We start from the raw sequence: 15,950 nt of genomic DNA on the forward strand, positions 1-15,950 counted from the left end.
GACTTTCTGCATAGGAGATAATAAAGTATGTGCTCCACCACTGAGCTAAAATCCATCTCAAGAGGCTTAATACACAGCCATTGTCAGAGCTTACGAAGGGTCCCAGCTTAATTTAATCTTGCTTCATTTAGAAACTTGTGATCAAGTACCTTTTAGTGCTGGTGCCTTCATATAACCTTTCCTAGCTTTTGCAGAGATTTCTCCTAATGTATGTTGTCTCCTTATTACTGTGTTGTGCGCCTTGCTCTCACCTGGGCACACTCTTTTGTTCCCACCCTTTTTTCATCAGACAGCTTCTCTCCATTGCTATCTAGGTCTCAGCATGCTGCTATTGTTTGTTAACCTGCACTTTGTGTCTCCCACATTAGATGACCTGATGCAGATGCCACCTACTCCTCCCAGCAGCCATGGCAGTGACAGTGACGGATCTCAGAGCCCAAGGTCCCTCCCTCCCTCCAGCCCAGTCCGTCCTTCTGCTCGCTCTTCCACGGCAATCTCTTCTTCTCCTCTCCTCACAGCACCACATGTAAGCAAGGAGAAGGGAGTTACTGTCATGCACAGTAAGACATCTCCTTGCTTGGAGCATGAGGTTCAGGGTGGCTCTTTGCTATAACCCTGAATAAGGTGAAAAAGAGGATAAGTGTTTCAAAGGCTCACAATTTGGAGTTCCCAATCTTGCCATAACAATGTGTGACAGATCAGGACTGGAAGGGAGGTATAAGGGAATCCCTATCAAGGAACGGAAATGTATTTTTGGGTGTAATATTGTGGAGGACATTATCCATTACCTGTTATATTGCCCACTGTACGCCGACCCGAGACAGAAATTTTTGGCCCAATTCATCCATTCTCCTTTGGTTAAATGCCCTAAGGAGCTAGTAGTAGAGCTCCTAAATGATAATTTTAAACACGTGACTATCGCCGTAGCTAACTTTGTCTTGGCAGCTAAAAAGTTACGCACGATTTATATTCAAAATCAGAAACCCTGAAATTTTAAAATGTTTTATTTCTACTCACCAGGCTCAGCATGGGTCTTATGGTGGCTGATTTTATTTTATTTTATCGCATTTTGTGGTATTTGTTGTATTTGTGATGTATGTTGTATTTGCAATGGCCTTTGGCTAAATGCAAGATAAATAAATAGAATAGACTGGGATAAGGGTAGGGGAGTAATTATATCCGTTTTCATTTCACTATGGACCTACCTCATTTGCCCTTTCTGAACCAATACACAATCTGAAATGCAGCTACCCTTCAAAGTTCACATTTTTCCAAATTTTGTGGTAAAATTTTTCAACTAAAAGATGCATGTGAAAATGTGTTTTTTATTTTTTTTAAAATGTGTATATTAGGGGAAAGTGCACACAAATGTCTATATTAATGAAAATAATGTATAAACATTCACTATATTAGGAAACAATTGCTTGCAAGAATGCATATATTAGGCAAAATGTGAATGGAGTTTTGTGCAGACTTAAAAAAATAGCAAACTAATGTAGAAATGGGGCAAACTGAACATTGGCAAAATGAGAAACTGAGAAAAACTGAAATTGACAGATTCATCCATCTCCAGCCTGTGATGCTGAAATCATTCATAACCACTTACAAAGAAGTTACCATTTTGAGTTCTTCATGCTTTGTTGCTTGAAAGCTCATAGTTCTCTAGTCAGATGGAGATATGGAGTTTGATGCCATCAATATGCAGATAATACTGAGCTCTGTCTCCATCTCAGTCCAGGGAGGCTGTTGAGATTTTGGATTGGTAGATCAGTAATGGACTGGATGTGGACCAACAAACTGAAGCTGAATTCAGACAAGATGAAAGTGCTGCTGGTCAGTATTGCTCCTGATCCTGCAGTAGGGTTTCCGTCTACTATGGACAAATTTTTAAAAATCAGAACTGCAGTTTAGGAGTGTCCTGGACCCGGCTTTGCATCTGTGTTGCAAGATAGCAGCTGTGGCTAGGAGTGCTGTTGCTCAGTCTAGGCTGATGCACCACCTGAACTTGTTTCTAAGAGAAGGCAGACCTATCCATATTTATTTATTTGATCACGCCTTTGTTACACCAAAGTTGAGTTGCTGCAAACAACATGTGTTTGCCTATGAAAAGTGGACAGAAACTTCAGCAGACAAAATGAAATGGCTGAAGATCTGATCAAGAAAAAAAAAAGTGCTTCATCCTTTTGTTTTGAATTTATTTTAACGTTGTATTTTTAAATTGCTGTCTGGTGAAAGATGAGTAATCACATTTTTCCTCCTCCTCCTCCAGGCCACACTTCCCTTTCGGAGCTGTGGCTAAGGGCCTAACTACACATTACTTTAAAACGGGTGGGGAACCTGCAGCCCACAGATCAAACTTGGCTTGCCAGGCCTTCCCCTTTGGACTACCAGGCCATTTGGGGGAAGCCACACCCACCTGCCCTGCACATGACATCAGGGGTGGGGTGGGTAAGGGCGGGGCTTCAAAGGAACAATCGGGAGCTTACAATGGGCTCCCAATAGTTCTGTTGCTCAAAGAGGGGGAAGCGGTTTCCATTCAATGGAAACCACTTCTCCCTCCCAGTGCTGCTCTTTAAAGTCCCCCTGCACTTCTTTTTTCCATCTCCGACATCAGGAATGGAAAGGAAAAGTGCAGGGATGCTAGCAAAGGGATGTCATGTGATTGACAGGCAGGTGGCCCTGCCCACTCATCAAAGCTGGCCCATGGGTTGGGGCCCCCGGACTAAAAAAAGTTCCCTACCCCTGCTTTTAATGCATTCCTTGAAGTGATGTCAGAGTTATTTTTAAAATTAAAACCAAGTGCAGAGTCTCCTGATCTGGATTGGGACCAAGTGAGAAGAGGAGGTTGAACCTTTCCTTCCCCCCCTAATCCTGACTTCCCCCCAGCACATAGCAGTAGTAAAAAGTCTCCCACTGGCACCAATGGTTTTTTTTTACTACAATTTCCCACCCCCTCCCCTCCTCATGCATTGTGGTCTTGATTGGATTTTTAAAAAACAAAACAACCCTACTGATATTGCTTCAAGCAACACATTTAATGTAACATGTACTTAGACCCTCAGGACTGTGAACATGAAGAGCACTGCTTCCCCCCCCCCCGCCTAAAGCAATACTGTACAGCACTCCAGAATTCCAAGCAGTACAATAGTGATGGGGGGGGGAGGAGAGAGAATGGTTTGGAGACAGTTGCATTTGAATGTGCAGATAAGTCCATACAAAGTGAAGGCTCTGAGTATACCACAAAGAACTCCTTTCCTCTTTCCCATTTTCTCACTCCCTGCCCTCTCCGTGTTCTCATGGATGCCATAAAATCCTTTGGTGGGGGCATCTTGACAAAGAGAAGCAGAAACGGGATTGTTGATATGAATTCTGAAAATGTTGCTGCTTCCTCCTTTTCACTTACAGAAATTACAAGGGACCTCAGGACCTCTGCTCCTAACCGAGGAGGAGAAACGTACCTTAATCGCTGAGGGCTATCCTATCCCAACCAAGCTGCCTCTCACCAAAGCAGAGGAGAAAGCACTGAAAAGAGTTAGACGAAAGATCAAGAATAAGGTCTGTAATGCCACTGATTTTGGGAAAATCAGGATTGTGTGTGTGTGATAGGAATCTTTAACTTGTTGCCTCATGTGAGGTTCACTTGGTGAAATAAATCCATGTAGTTAGAGGTGTAGTTGTCCAGGGTCTCGGACTCCTTACTTTTTGGGAAACAGGGTCCCAGTCAAGTCCCTATATCTCCAGTGTCCTATAAGCCAATCAGCACACTGAGAATAATCTTCTAATGTGCTTCCTTGTCCTTTCCTGCTGATTGGAGCCAATAAGAGTGAAAGGAGGCGAGTCAGCCACTGAGAGGACTCTTTTCAGTAGATGACACACTCCCCTTTTATGCTGATTGGCTCCTAGGAATGTCTGTTGTTGTGGGAGAAAGTGCACATAGGAAGGACTGAAGAGTTTGGAGATGATGATGGTGAGCAAGCAAATGAGGGCCGTGGCATGACTATCATGAAAGAACCCTGCATTGCTGGACTTTTCACTACGCTACTGCTTATAGTGATTGGGCTTTGAATGCTGCCATAAGCTTTGGGAAGAGGGTCTAGAACCCAGCAGAGGAATTCCCAAAAATACATCAAGACCATTTCCAACATGACAACTTTTGATGGCGATGATTTATTTCGTTATTCATTCATTTATATGGTGCCACCAGCGCATCAAGAGAAAAGGCACTTACCTCAACACTGCCTCAACACTGCTGAGCTTACAATCTAAAAATTGACACAAGGAAAACAACAAAGAGAGGAGAAGGAAGTGGAGCCCAGGGTAAACAGGGAAAGAATATGCTGTTGTTTCAGTTGTGTGGGCATAGGCTTAGTTATCGAAGTCATACTACTGGGGCAGGGTAACAAACATATCTATGCAAATCAAAACAAATGCCTGCTTTGCTCACCACACTAAGACAAACTGTGGAGACATGAGCGTGTAGAGAGGAGACTGCAGCCACTTCACTCCTCTACAGTTGTTTGGCTGCTGTGCCTCACTGAGCTAAACCATAGTTTGGCTTTGTATGTCATTTGAGTCCAGGCTCATGATTTAGTTCTCTCTTGACCAACCATGAGCTATCCTATGGCTTGTGGTTTGTCTGGGAGAACTAAACCACAAGCCCAACTTCAGATGAAATGCTAAGCCAAACTATGGTGTATCTCAGTGTGGCACAGCAGCCAAAGGACTGGGAAGGAACAAAGCAACTGCAATCTCTTCTCTGGGAGCCTGCAGGCTTATGTGTTCACTCTAAGCCATGGTATGGCTTAGTGTGACATGGGAACCAGGCCGTTGTCTTGACTTGAAAAGATATATTGTGCTTTTGTCCCAATATTTTTATTTTCATGACTAAGCTTAAGCCCATGTAACTGTCCTCTCCTGGAGCTGCGCTTTTGCACTAAGCCATGGTTGGCCTAGCGTGATGTGCAAACTAAGCCAAGGATATGCCAAGCTATATCTGGGTATCAAAACATACACGTTGTGCATAGCTGTTTTTCTGTTAGGTAGACCAACAGCCTTCCTGTTTGCCTCTGTATATATTGGTGACCTCTGTTAAAGGTACATAAATTGGAAGGGTTTGTTAGGATCAGAGAGCTGGATGCTGCATGTGAAAAGTTGCTCTTTCCCTATGACCCTCAGCCATTTCTTCCATTCAACCCTACTCATGTGTTGCTGTTCACCTCCTCATCACACATCCGTGCTTCATTAATCCATTCCTCGCCATTGCCTTAGTCCCCATGCAAAATTCTAGCTTGCGTATATACATTGAATGAATGGGTGGTAAAATAGCAAATGAAATTCAGTGTAAGCAAGTGCAAAGTTATGCACATCAGGACAGAAAATCTTAATTTCACATGGGGCCTGAACTGGCAAGGACTGGCCAGGAATTAGTCATAGAGGATTGTATTCAACATAATGCTAAAGTGAACAGTATGTCAGCATTGCTGTAAACCGCTCAGAGAGCTTTGGCTATGGGACGGTATATAAATATAATAACATAAATAAATAAATAAAAGGATTTCTTTTTGTGCAAGGGAACATTCTCCCCTTCTCCTTCTCCTGCATGCCCGCTTACTCTGTTCGGGGGGCTTCCCTAACTCTCTGCAGCAGAAATGGGAATGGTGTGGGGTGCAAATGGGTATCCTGGCTCCCACCCAGAGAAGCAGACTCAGGGCTCGGAGACTGGGTTTTTCTGCATAAAACTTTATTGCAGAAATCAGAACAGGGATCTAGCATCTCATGCTAGGCCTAAACCAGGATTCAAAAAGGAACAGGCATACTAGGCGAGTTGTCGCAACAGCAAATAGGAAGGGCACTTAACACTATTAATTCAGGCTCTTTTCAGCACAAGCTGCAAGGGGGGGCTACAATGGGGTTGGGGTAGATGAAATAGGGCTATTTGTAACCATCTTTTCTCTGTCCTCCATGACCTTGGAGGCAGGCCAGTTTCTGACTCTGCTGAGTCATTTTCATTTTCCTCTGCCTGAGAAGTTCCAATGTTTTTGTTAGCACTTATCTCTTTTGCCGTTATGCTTGGCTTTGGTGCCTACAGAGAATCCTCACCAGCCGGCTGAGACAAGGAAAGGCTGTCTGAGCCTTCCTCAGTAACTCCTGCAGCCAGCTTTGAGGCTTCTGGAGATGCATCCTCTGTAACCCCTTCATTGCCTTCGTCAGTGCTGGCAATGTCCTCTCGAATGTTGATAGCCGCTTCTCCTCCCAACCTTGCCAGAGATTCTCCTTGGGCCCATGGGGGGGGGAGGAGAGGGGGGAAAGTCTTGTTTCACAAGTGGAAGTTGTTCTGCTCACGCAATTATTTAGTTTAATACCACCCTGGGGTTCTAGTGAATAGCTTGATAAAGATATTAGCCCAATGTGCAGCAGCTGTGAAAATGGCAAAATCTATTGCTAGGGATCATTAGGAAAGGAATTGAAAATAAAACTGCAATATCATAATGCCTTTATATAAATCAGTGGTATGACCATACTGGGAATGCTGTGTACAGTTCTGGTCGCCTCACCTCAAAAAGGGTATTGTAGAGCTGGAAAAGGTTAAGAAAAGGGTAACCAAAATGATCAAGGGGATGCAGCAACTCCCGTATGAGAAAAGGCAAGCAAGAGGTGATATGATAGAAGTATATAAAATTATGCATGGTGTGGAGAAAGTGGATAGAGAAATATTTTACTCCCTCTTTCATAACACTAGAACTTGTGGGCATCCAATGAAATAATGTTGGAAAATTCAAAATCATCATTCAAAAACAAAAGAAAGTACTTCACATAGTGGAATTTGCTCCAATAAGAAGCAGTGATGGCCACTGACTTGGATGGCTTTAAAAGAAGATTAGACAAATTCATGGAAATAAGGCTATCAATGGCTACTAGCCATAATGGCTCTGCTCTGTCTCCATAGTTGGAGATGGTATGCTTCTAATACCAGTTGCTGGGCACTGCAGGAAGGGAAAGTGTGTTGTGCTCAGGTCCTGCTTGTGGACTTTCCATCTAGCTGGCCACTGTGAGAACAGGATGCTGGACTAGATGGGCCAACGGTAAGCTCTTTTTATGTTCTTATGTATATATTTATTCAAGAAGATTTTGAGATGAATAAGGGAAATCAAGGGCATCTATATGCATATGTGTTGTTTCATGTGATGACAACATGTGAGCCTTCTAGTTGGAGAATTTAGAAAACTAAACAGCTCTTCTTTCCCCTCCTTATCCCCATTCCTTTATTAATACATTAAATCAGCCTTGAAGATCTGTATAAATGTACAATTCAATCAAAACTGTATTACCCACTCATTTTTTACTTTGAGAACATAATGGACAACTTGAATGGTTGGTCTCATCAGCTATTTGCCCAGAAGGAACTGTTTCTCAGCCAACTGAATAAGCAAGCAGTTGTCTGCAGAGTGATATGAAATATTAATTGTGGATCCCCACTAAATGTACATTCCCATATTAAGAACCCACAGTGTGCATTAGTCACCTGTTGTGACTCAGTGTAAGATACAGCCCATCTGGCCAAAATGATTCAGCTGTTTTGGGAAATTCTGATCCACAGAGAACTTAACTCATAGTTGCTGGTTATATCTTGGTTTGCATTCTCATCATAACATAAATTTGATTCATAAACACATAAGTACTTAAAATGGGATGTTAAGTGTGACCTCACAAAACACCATGTTATAATGCTTTTGTGGGAACTTTATCATAGTGTCCCAGGCAGGTATCCCTTATTCCAGTCTGTGTTGGAATTGCTTTTCAAGATGTTTTTAAAGCTTTTTAAAAAAATGTTTTTAAAGATGCTTTGTTTTAATATATTTTAATGTCTGTTTTTATGATGTTTTGTAGTGTTTTTAGGGTTTTTGTTTGTTGCCCTGGGCTCCTACTGGGAGGAAGGGCATGTCATAAATTTAATAACTACTACTAATCATCATCATCATCATTTACTACCGGGCCAAGTTCAAGGTTCTAGTTTTGGTGTGCAAAGCCCTATACAGCTTGAGACCAGGATACCTGAAAGACCATCTTATCCCTTATATACCCAGTTGATCACTGTGCTCTGCAGGTGAGGGCCTCCTGCAGATACCATTTTATCAGGAGGTCCGTTCTGCACAACATAGGAAATGGACCTTTAATGTGGTGGCACCTACCCTGTGGAACTCCCTACCCTTAAATATTAGACAGGCGCCATCTCTGTTAAAGATAATAATAGTAATGGGGGGGTATTTTCAATTTAACATTGAGGAATGTGAAAAATCCATTGTAGCTGTATAATCACACACTGTGCTGTGAAAAAGTATTTGCCCCCTGTCTGATGTGGCTGCAAAAAAGGCAAATGCTATATTAGGCTGCATTAACAGAAGTATAGTTTCCAAATCGCGTGAAGTATTAGTTCCCCTCTATTCAGCACTGGTTAGGCCTCATCTTGAATACTGCATCCAGTTCTGGTCTCCACACTTCAAGAAGGATGCAGACAAACTGGAACGGGTTCAGAGGAGGGCAACAAAGATGATCAGGGGACTGGAAACAAAGTCCTATGAGGAGAGACTGAAAGAACTGGGCATGTTTAGCCTGGAGAAGAGAAGACTGAGGGGAGATATGATAGCACTCTTCAAGTACATGAAAGGTTGTCACATAGAGGAGGGCCAGGATTTCTTCTCGATCGTCCCAGAGTGCAGGACACGGAATAATGGGCTCAAGCTGCAGGAAGCCAGATTTTGACTGGACATCAGAAAAAACTTCCTGATAGAGCAATACGACAATGGAACCAATTACCTACAGAGGTAGTGGGCTCTCCAACACTGGAGGCATTCAAGAAGCAGCTGGACAGCCATCTGTCAGGAATGCTTTGATGTGGATTCCTGCATTGCGCAGGGGATTGGACTCAATGGCCTTGTAGGCCCTTTCCAACTCTACTATTCTATGATTCTATGATTTTCTGCGTTACATATTTTTGGCACTGAATGTTGTCAGATCTTGAACCAAAACCTAATGTTAGAGAAAAGGGAAGCTGAGTGAATAACCAACACAAAATTTTGATACTTATTTCATTTATTTATTAAAGAAAGTTAGGCAACACCCAATGCCCCTGTGTGAGATAGTAATTGCCCCCCCTATTAACTCAACCTAATGAAAGGAATTATTAGGGCCAGAAGTTTGAATACCTTGGTAAACAATCAGGCCTGCTTTGGGCCAGCCCTGCCCAATATAAATCTGACTAACTGTGGTGCTTGCCATCAGACTGAAGTTGCCAGCACACAGGTTCCAAAGCTACATCATGCCACGATCAAATGAAATTCCTGAACACCTCCAGAGAACAGTTGTTGATTCATATCAGTCTGGAAAGGGTTACAAAACCATTTCTAAGGCTCTGGGGCTCCACCAAACCACAGTCAGAGCCATATTAACCAAATGGAGAAGATTTGGGACAGTAGTGAATATTCCCAGGAGTGGCTGTCCTGCCAAAATCCCTCCAAGAGCAAGGCATAAAATCCTAGGAAGTCACGAAAGACCCCAGAACAACATCCAGGGATCTGCAGGCCTCTTTCACCTCAGCCAAGGTCAGTGTTCATGACTCCACCATCAGAAAGACACTGTGCAAACATGGGATTCATGGCAGAGTAGCAAGGCGGAAACCACTGCTCGCTAAGAGCATGAATGCTCGTCTAGAGTTTGCCAAAAAGCACCTGGATGATCCTCAAGAGTTCTGGATCAATGTTCTATGGACAGATGAGTCAAAGATGGAACGTTTTGGGCGACATGGGCCCCGTTATGTCTGGTGAAACCAAACACTGCATTCCACATGAAGAACCTCATACCAACAGTCAAGCATGGTGGTGGCAGAGTCATGGTTTGGGGATGCTTTGCTGCATCAGGACCTGGACAACTTGCCATAATTGAAGGAACCATGAATTCTGCTTTGTCTTAGAGAATTCTACAAGCGAATGTCAGGCCATCTGTCTGTCAGCTGAAGCTGAAGCACAGCTGGGTCATGCAGCAAGACAGTGATCCAAAACACGCAAGCAAGTCTACATCAGAATGGTTGAGGAACAAGAAATTTAAAGTTTTGGAATGGCCTAGTCAAAGTTCAGACCTAAACCCCATTGAGATGTTGTGGCAGGACCTGCAAGGAGCAGTTCATGCTTGAAAACCCACAAATGTCACTGAGTTAATGCAGTTCTGCATGGAGGAGTGTGCCAAATGTCCACCACAGCACTGTGAGAGACTGATCAGGAACTACAGGAAGCATTCAGTTGCAGTCATTGCTGCTAAAGGTGGAGTAACCAGGTTTTGAGTCTAAGGAGGCAATTACTTTTTCACACGGGGGCATTGGGTGTTGCTTATTTTCTTTAATAAATAAATGAAATATCAAAATTTTGTGTTGTTTGTTCACTCAGGTTCCCTTTTTTCTAATATTAGGTTTTGGTTCAAGATCTGACAACATTCAGTGCCAAAAATATGCAACAACGCAGAAAATCAGACAGGGGGCAAATACTTTTTCATGGCACTGTATGAAGCTGCCTTATACTGAATTGGTGTATTGTTCCATCTAGCCCAGTAATATGTATTCTGGCTGTCAGGAGTTCTCCAGCCCTGCTACCAGATGTAATTTTCAAACTAGAGTTGTCAAGTACTGAATCTGGAATTGTCTGCATGTAAAGCATGTTCTTAGCCCCCTGAACATATCCCATCAGATCATTAGTCCATCTAGCTCAGTGTTGCTTTTTCTAGTGGACTAAGTTAGACTGGGGCTGTGATGCTGGAAGGGGGTCTTTAACCCTTTCCTTCCATGCCATTTCCCCTATTTATATCATATCCCTTAGAAATTGCTAATTGACCCCAGGGAAACTGGACAGGGAAATAGCGGCTTGATGTGGGAAAGAAGTTGTTAACTTCCTTAAGTGCTGTGACCCTCATCCAAATTAGGCTTCTCTGTGGTTGCTTTTCAATTCTTTTTTTTTTTAAGTGAGTGATCCTGTTCATATCACATTCAGTTTAACTCCTTAGAACAGCCTTCCCCAACCTGTTGTGAACTACAACCTCCCATCATCTTTGACCATTGGCCATGCTGGCCAGGGCTTATGGGAGCTGTAGTCCAAAACATCCAGAGGACACCAGGCTGGAGAGTTATAGTATGGGAATTGTTCTTCAAAGTGGTCACCTTAGCGTTCCTAATGTTTGCATTCCTTCTTCCTCAGATTTCTGCACAGGAGAGTCGCAGGAAGAAAAAAGAATATGTGGAGTGCCTGGAGAAAAAGTATGTTCTTCTCTCTGAGCATTCACGCTACATTAATTCCGGATTTGTAAGGATACTGGTTTCTTTTGTACTTGGCTGCACCATGAAGATTACTGGAGCGCCAGTATGATCAGCCTCTTCCAAAAATCACACATTCCCCAAGTCTCTTCCCTGCTTTAGGAAAGATGCATGCCATTGACAAGGTCTTGAATGTAATGATTCACGAGGTCCACTAGCTACCCAGAGGGGAAATAAATCTGTGAAATGATGTGTGTTTAACCATACCACTTAAATCAGACGCTTCACCATGTAACCATTGTGTAAATGAAACATGAATATGAGGGGGGAGAGATTGTTCTCCGTAGGCCCATTCAAAACCCCTGGAGCTTTCGTTATGCTTTCCCAAGCACTTCAGATAGCTTAGTAAAGATGGAAGAGAAACCAGAGTTGTTGCAGCACAAATTCCTTAGATACTATTTGCTGGTTGGTGAGAGGTCTGTAGTCCTTGTATCTGATAACAAACATGCTATACTTCATGGATGTACTACTGTCTCCTTGATCGTCAGCCTTGAAAAAGGGAGTGGAAGAAAGAGGATGGATCAGCGAATAGGATATTAGGTTTTGTTCATCCATGAAGCTTATTAGATGGCTTTGTGACAGTTACAATCTTCTTAGCCTAGGCTACTTCACAGGTCTATAGTGAAGAGAAATTAGAATAGTAAAGAATTTTGTACATAGAAAAATGCTATATAGGACATAACAATAGCTTCTTGCTATATATTCTGCACAGCAGGCACCATGCAGGAACAGCAAGAATCCCTTGATGTTACCATTAACTGTTGATTAATTGCTTTATTTGCTATTGCATTATAATGTTCTTTTATGAACTGCACTGAATTTTTCAAATTGAAGGGTGGCATATCAATCTAAGTCTAAATACATTTAAAATTATACTTCAGTCCTGATTTCTGCATTTTCAGCTGCAGAGCTAAGCCATTTTCAAACTTTTATATCGTAGGGCAGGCTAAGTCTGTTCTCACAGTCAAATGCCAGCTGATGTGTTTTTGTTATGAAAATAGCAGCTGAGCAGAAGTTTCTCCCTGCCATAGTCCTGATAAAATTGCCTTTCTGAAGCTGCTATTTGCACTTCGAAGGCTCCCAGAGGCACAATGAATGCTTCCCTTGAAATGCAAATAGCTGCTACAGGCAGCTATCCTATACATATTTGGAAGTAAGTTCAATTGAACCCAGTGGGGTTAACTTCTGAGTAGACATATGTAGGACTGCACTGTCAGAGAGGCCATTTTTGTTAGGACCATGATTGTGAGAGAAGAGTTAAACTTCCTCCCCACTTCAGGCTTGCCACTGTGAGCAGACTAGATGGGCTGCTGGCCTGATCCAGCAGGCTCTCCTTATGTACTCTGACAATCCAGAGGCTGCTGAGGCTTCCTTGGGACTGTTATTTACATAACAAAAACATGCATGTTAATGGCATTTGTGCCATTAACAGTCACATCTAGTTTGGCTCTTGAGAATTTGGAGGTGGATGTGCATCAGGCTCATGGATTGATTGATTGATTTTTAAATGGGGCTTATTTTTACTTCTCCAGAGTTGAAACTTACACATCTGAGAACAATGAGCTATGGAAGAAAGTAGAGACATTAGAAAATGCAAACAGGTGAGGAGAATCCAAATTTGACCTTTGACTAAAGGACGTTGCCAAGCAGGGAGGGCAGGGGAAGGCTGGGAACAAAAAGAGAAGTAAAGATTACCCTCCCTTGCTTTTTGGCAGAGTTTGGTCTACCCTGCAGTACACCCTGGTTTTTTTATCTTCCTTCTCCAGCAGCAGCAGCAGCAGCAAGTCAGCTGGGTTTGGTTAGCAAGTGAGGAATGTTTGTGTTATGACAGCCAGGAAGGAACTTTTGATGGATGGGATAGGTTAGGAGAACTTCCTCCTTCTCATCTCTGTGGATCCCAACTCCACGCTGAGTGCTAATCTTCAGAGCACCTCTTAGGTGACAATTTCCTCCTGTTCTCAGTAACCTGCTTGGCCTTGGGACCAACTAGCTGACAGCTGAAGTGAAATTAATTGTGGATTGGTTTCTAGGGTGAGAGTGATTACCAAGGCCAAGAAGGAATAAGCTAGAATCCTTATCCTGGGAAGCCTTCTGTACAGTCAAGGGGGAGGAACAGGCAAGCGAGACCAGAAGTCAAAGACAGAGGGTTAAGTGGGGCTGAGATGAAGGGAGCAAGCAAGTCAGTCTGACTCCTGATTCAATTGCTAAAGTTCATCAGCCAAATGTCTAGGTTAGAAGCTGATCTCTTGAAAGAGCTATATGAAGAAAGAGAAAATACAGCCAGCTGAGCCCAGAGCCAATCAAAACGTGAGAGATTCCTGAAGGAACAGGGAACTGTGAGGAATTTCTACCTTTTCCCAGACCTTCTGTGCTGAATGTTTGAGGCCTTGGCCTTTGATTATGTTAAATGGGGCACTTTCCTGTGTTCTTTGAAAAGGGGAGAGTGTTGTCTAGAGGCATGAAAGCCTAGAAAAGGGTATAGTAGCCATATAAGGAGCAGTTTAGGGGAGTACTTATGGCAGGCCTATTAACAACCCAAATTGGCTGGAAACAATGCAAAGAACTGCTGACCCCAGACCCAAATCCATACCATATACTTAAACACATTTAAAGGACATGGCTTCTCTGAAAGAATCCTGGGAATTGTAGTTTACCCTCCACAGAGCAACAGTTCCTAGAACCCGTAACAAACTATAGTTCCCGGGATTCTTTGGGGGAAACCATGTGTTTTAAATGTATGGTGTGGGTGTGTTGAGAGCAGGTTGTGGCCTTATCCTCAGTTCTTCATCTGAAGAAGATTTGTCTCTGTCAGATCCCTTCACCTGTGTAAGGCATCATATGTGCCACAACAAAGAAGCCGATATCTCCTCTTGCCATGAGCTGGGCCTCTGCCTGCACAATCCATAGGGGCCCCTTGTTCCCATCTGGCAACATCTCTGCCCAAGGAATTTGTTTCGTTTTGATGCTTACAGAAAAGATAAAATATCCACTTCATGTAGCCATGGGAAAAAACAACAGGAAGGAACGGGAATATGCCTAGCCTCCCAAGAAGGGCCAAAGCAAAACAAAGTGACAGCACCTAGAACATGTGCAAAAGACAGCAGGTTTGGGGGCAACACCTTCACATCTTCTTCCTGTAAAGCAGGCTACTGGCTTCTAGTTTCACTCTTTTTTCATGCACACTCACAGGCCAGGTTCATATACATGGTTTCTTCAGCTTTACAAATGCATTCACACCAAAAGGCGCTGAAAATGAAGGCCCAGGAGTACAGACTTCGTTTTAAAGAGGATTAACACTCTTTCTCTTTGTACTTTTTTGTGCAGGGGTACCCAATGTGGTGTCCTCCAGATGTTTTGGACTACAACTCCCATCAGCCCCAGCCAGCATGGCTAATAGGCAGGAATGATAAGAATTCTAGTCTACAACATCTGGAGGGCACCTCATTGGCTATCCTTGGTCTATGTGCATATTACAGAAACAGGATCTGGTCTTCTCCTTCCAACATTTCTCTATTAGCCACAAAGAGTATGGTTACTTGCCCTTTAGGAAGCTCTGGGATGTCCCCACATGGCTTCTGGGAGCAGAATTAAATGTTCCTATGTGAACAGGACATTTATAAACAGTACAGGCATAAAGCATGCCATCCTCATTAACCTTTGGAGAAGCTTCTAACACTGTTTGCTCAATGTTCTTGTGTACTCAGCCATAGATGCTCCCTTCCCAGGCTCTTCCAATTGGACACAGAGCTTTCATTAATTTGTGAGATTTCAGCCAAATGGGGGAAACTATAATCAGTGACCCTATTATCCAGGACTTATCTCCTCACTTAATCTTGCCAGCATACTTGACCTTGCTTTCCCTACCCTCATTCAGTGGCTCTTTGTCACACTCATTTCCTCTGATTGCCTAACAGCAGCTACTGACTTACCTTCCCGGCTAGATGCTGCTCCCTAGAGACCCTGGAGGTGTCAAGCATGTTCTCTGCTTTTCTGTAGCTAAGTAGCTATGTTGATTGTTGATGACTGCCATCTACTGGACAATTTGTGATCTGTTGTGAATTTCTGTTTCCCTTGATTGAGGAGGTACCTGAATTGTTGGTTGCATTTGGAATAATAGATCCTCCCCTCTTGCTCTTTTTTCCTCCCCTGGTAATACTGCATCAAAGTAGCTATTAGATGGTTTCCAGCTCTACGTATTCTAATCCAGCTGTAGTTTAAATCCATGGTTCACCATGAGTAGGAGTAATTACATAACATCCACAAGCTGTTCCACACCATTCTTTTTAAAGATAGCTATTAGTGAGGAAATCCAGCATTAAACCTATGGCCAAATGAGGTTTTCAAGTATTAAGGCCAAAGGCCAATAACTTTTTTTTAAATCATAGGCATTTAACCTACGACTGAGAATGTGCAATCCCTACAACGTTAGGGCAATTCCCATCCCGGCCGTTTGCATGTCTTACTCATACAGGATTCTCCTGGAGGTCTTATGTCTTCAACATAACTTTTAAAATGACTTTTACACTTCATATTTTCTGGACTACAGAAAATGAATGCAATAATATGAATATGTAATGTCTGTGGGTTTCTTCTGTTT

General features: G+C 42.9%; 1 protein-coding gene across 1 annotated transcript in view; it reads left to right on the forward strand.

The window, feature by feature from the left end:
* CREB3L1 (cAMP responsive element binding protein 3 like 1) overlaps positions 1-15,950 on the forward strand; it is a 119,089-nt gene that overhangs the window by 86,703 nt on the left and 16,436 nt on the right. Inside the window, exons 5-8 of the mRNA XM_061610868.1 lie at positions 369-526; positions 3,406-3,555; positions 11,238-11,296; positions 12,886-12,954. Of these exons, the coding sequence (XP_061466852.1) occupies positions 369-526; positions 3,406-3,555; positions 11,238-11,296; positions 12,886-12,954 (436 nt within the window). The remainder of the gene's footprint in view (positions 1-368; positions 527-3,405; positions 3,556-11,237; positions 11,297-12,885; positions 12,955-15,950) is intronic.

The sequence above is a fragment of the Rhineura floridana genome, chromosome 2 (assembly GCF_030035675.1).
Source record: "Rhineura floridana isolate rRhiFlo1 chromosome 2, rRhiFlo1.hap2, whole genome shotgun sequence".
NCBI lineage: Eukaryota > Metazoa > Chordata > Lepidosauria > Squamata > Rhineuridae > Rhineura > Rhineura floridana.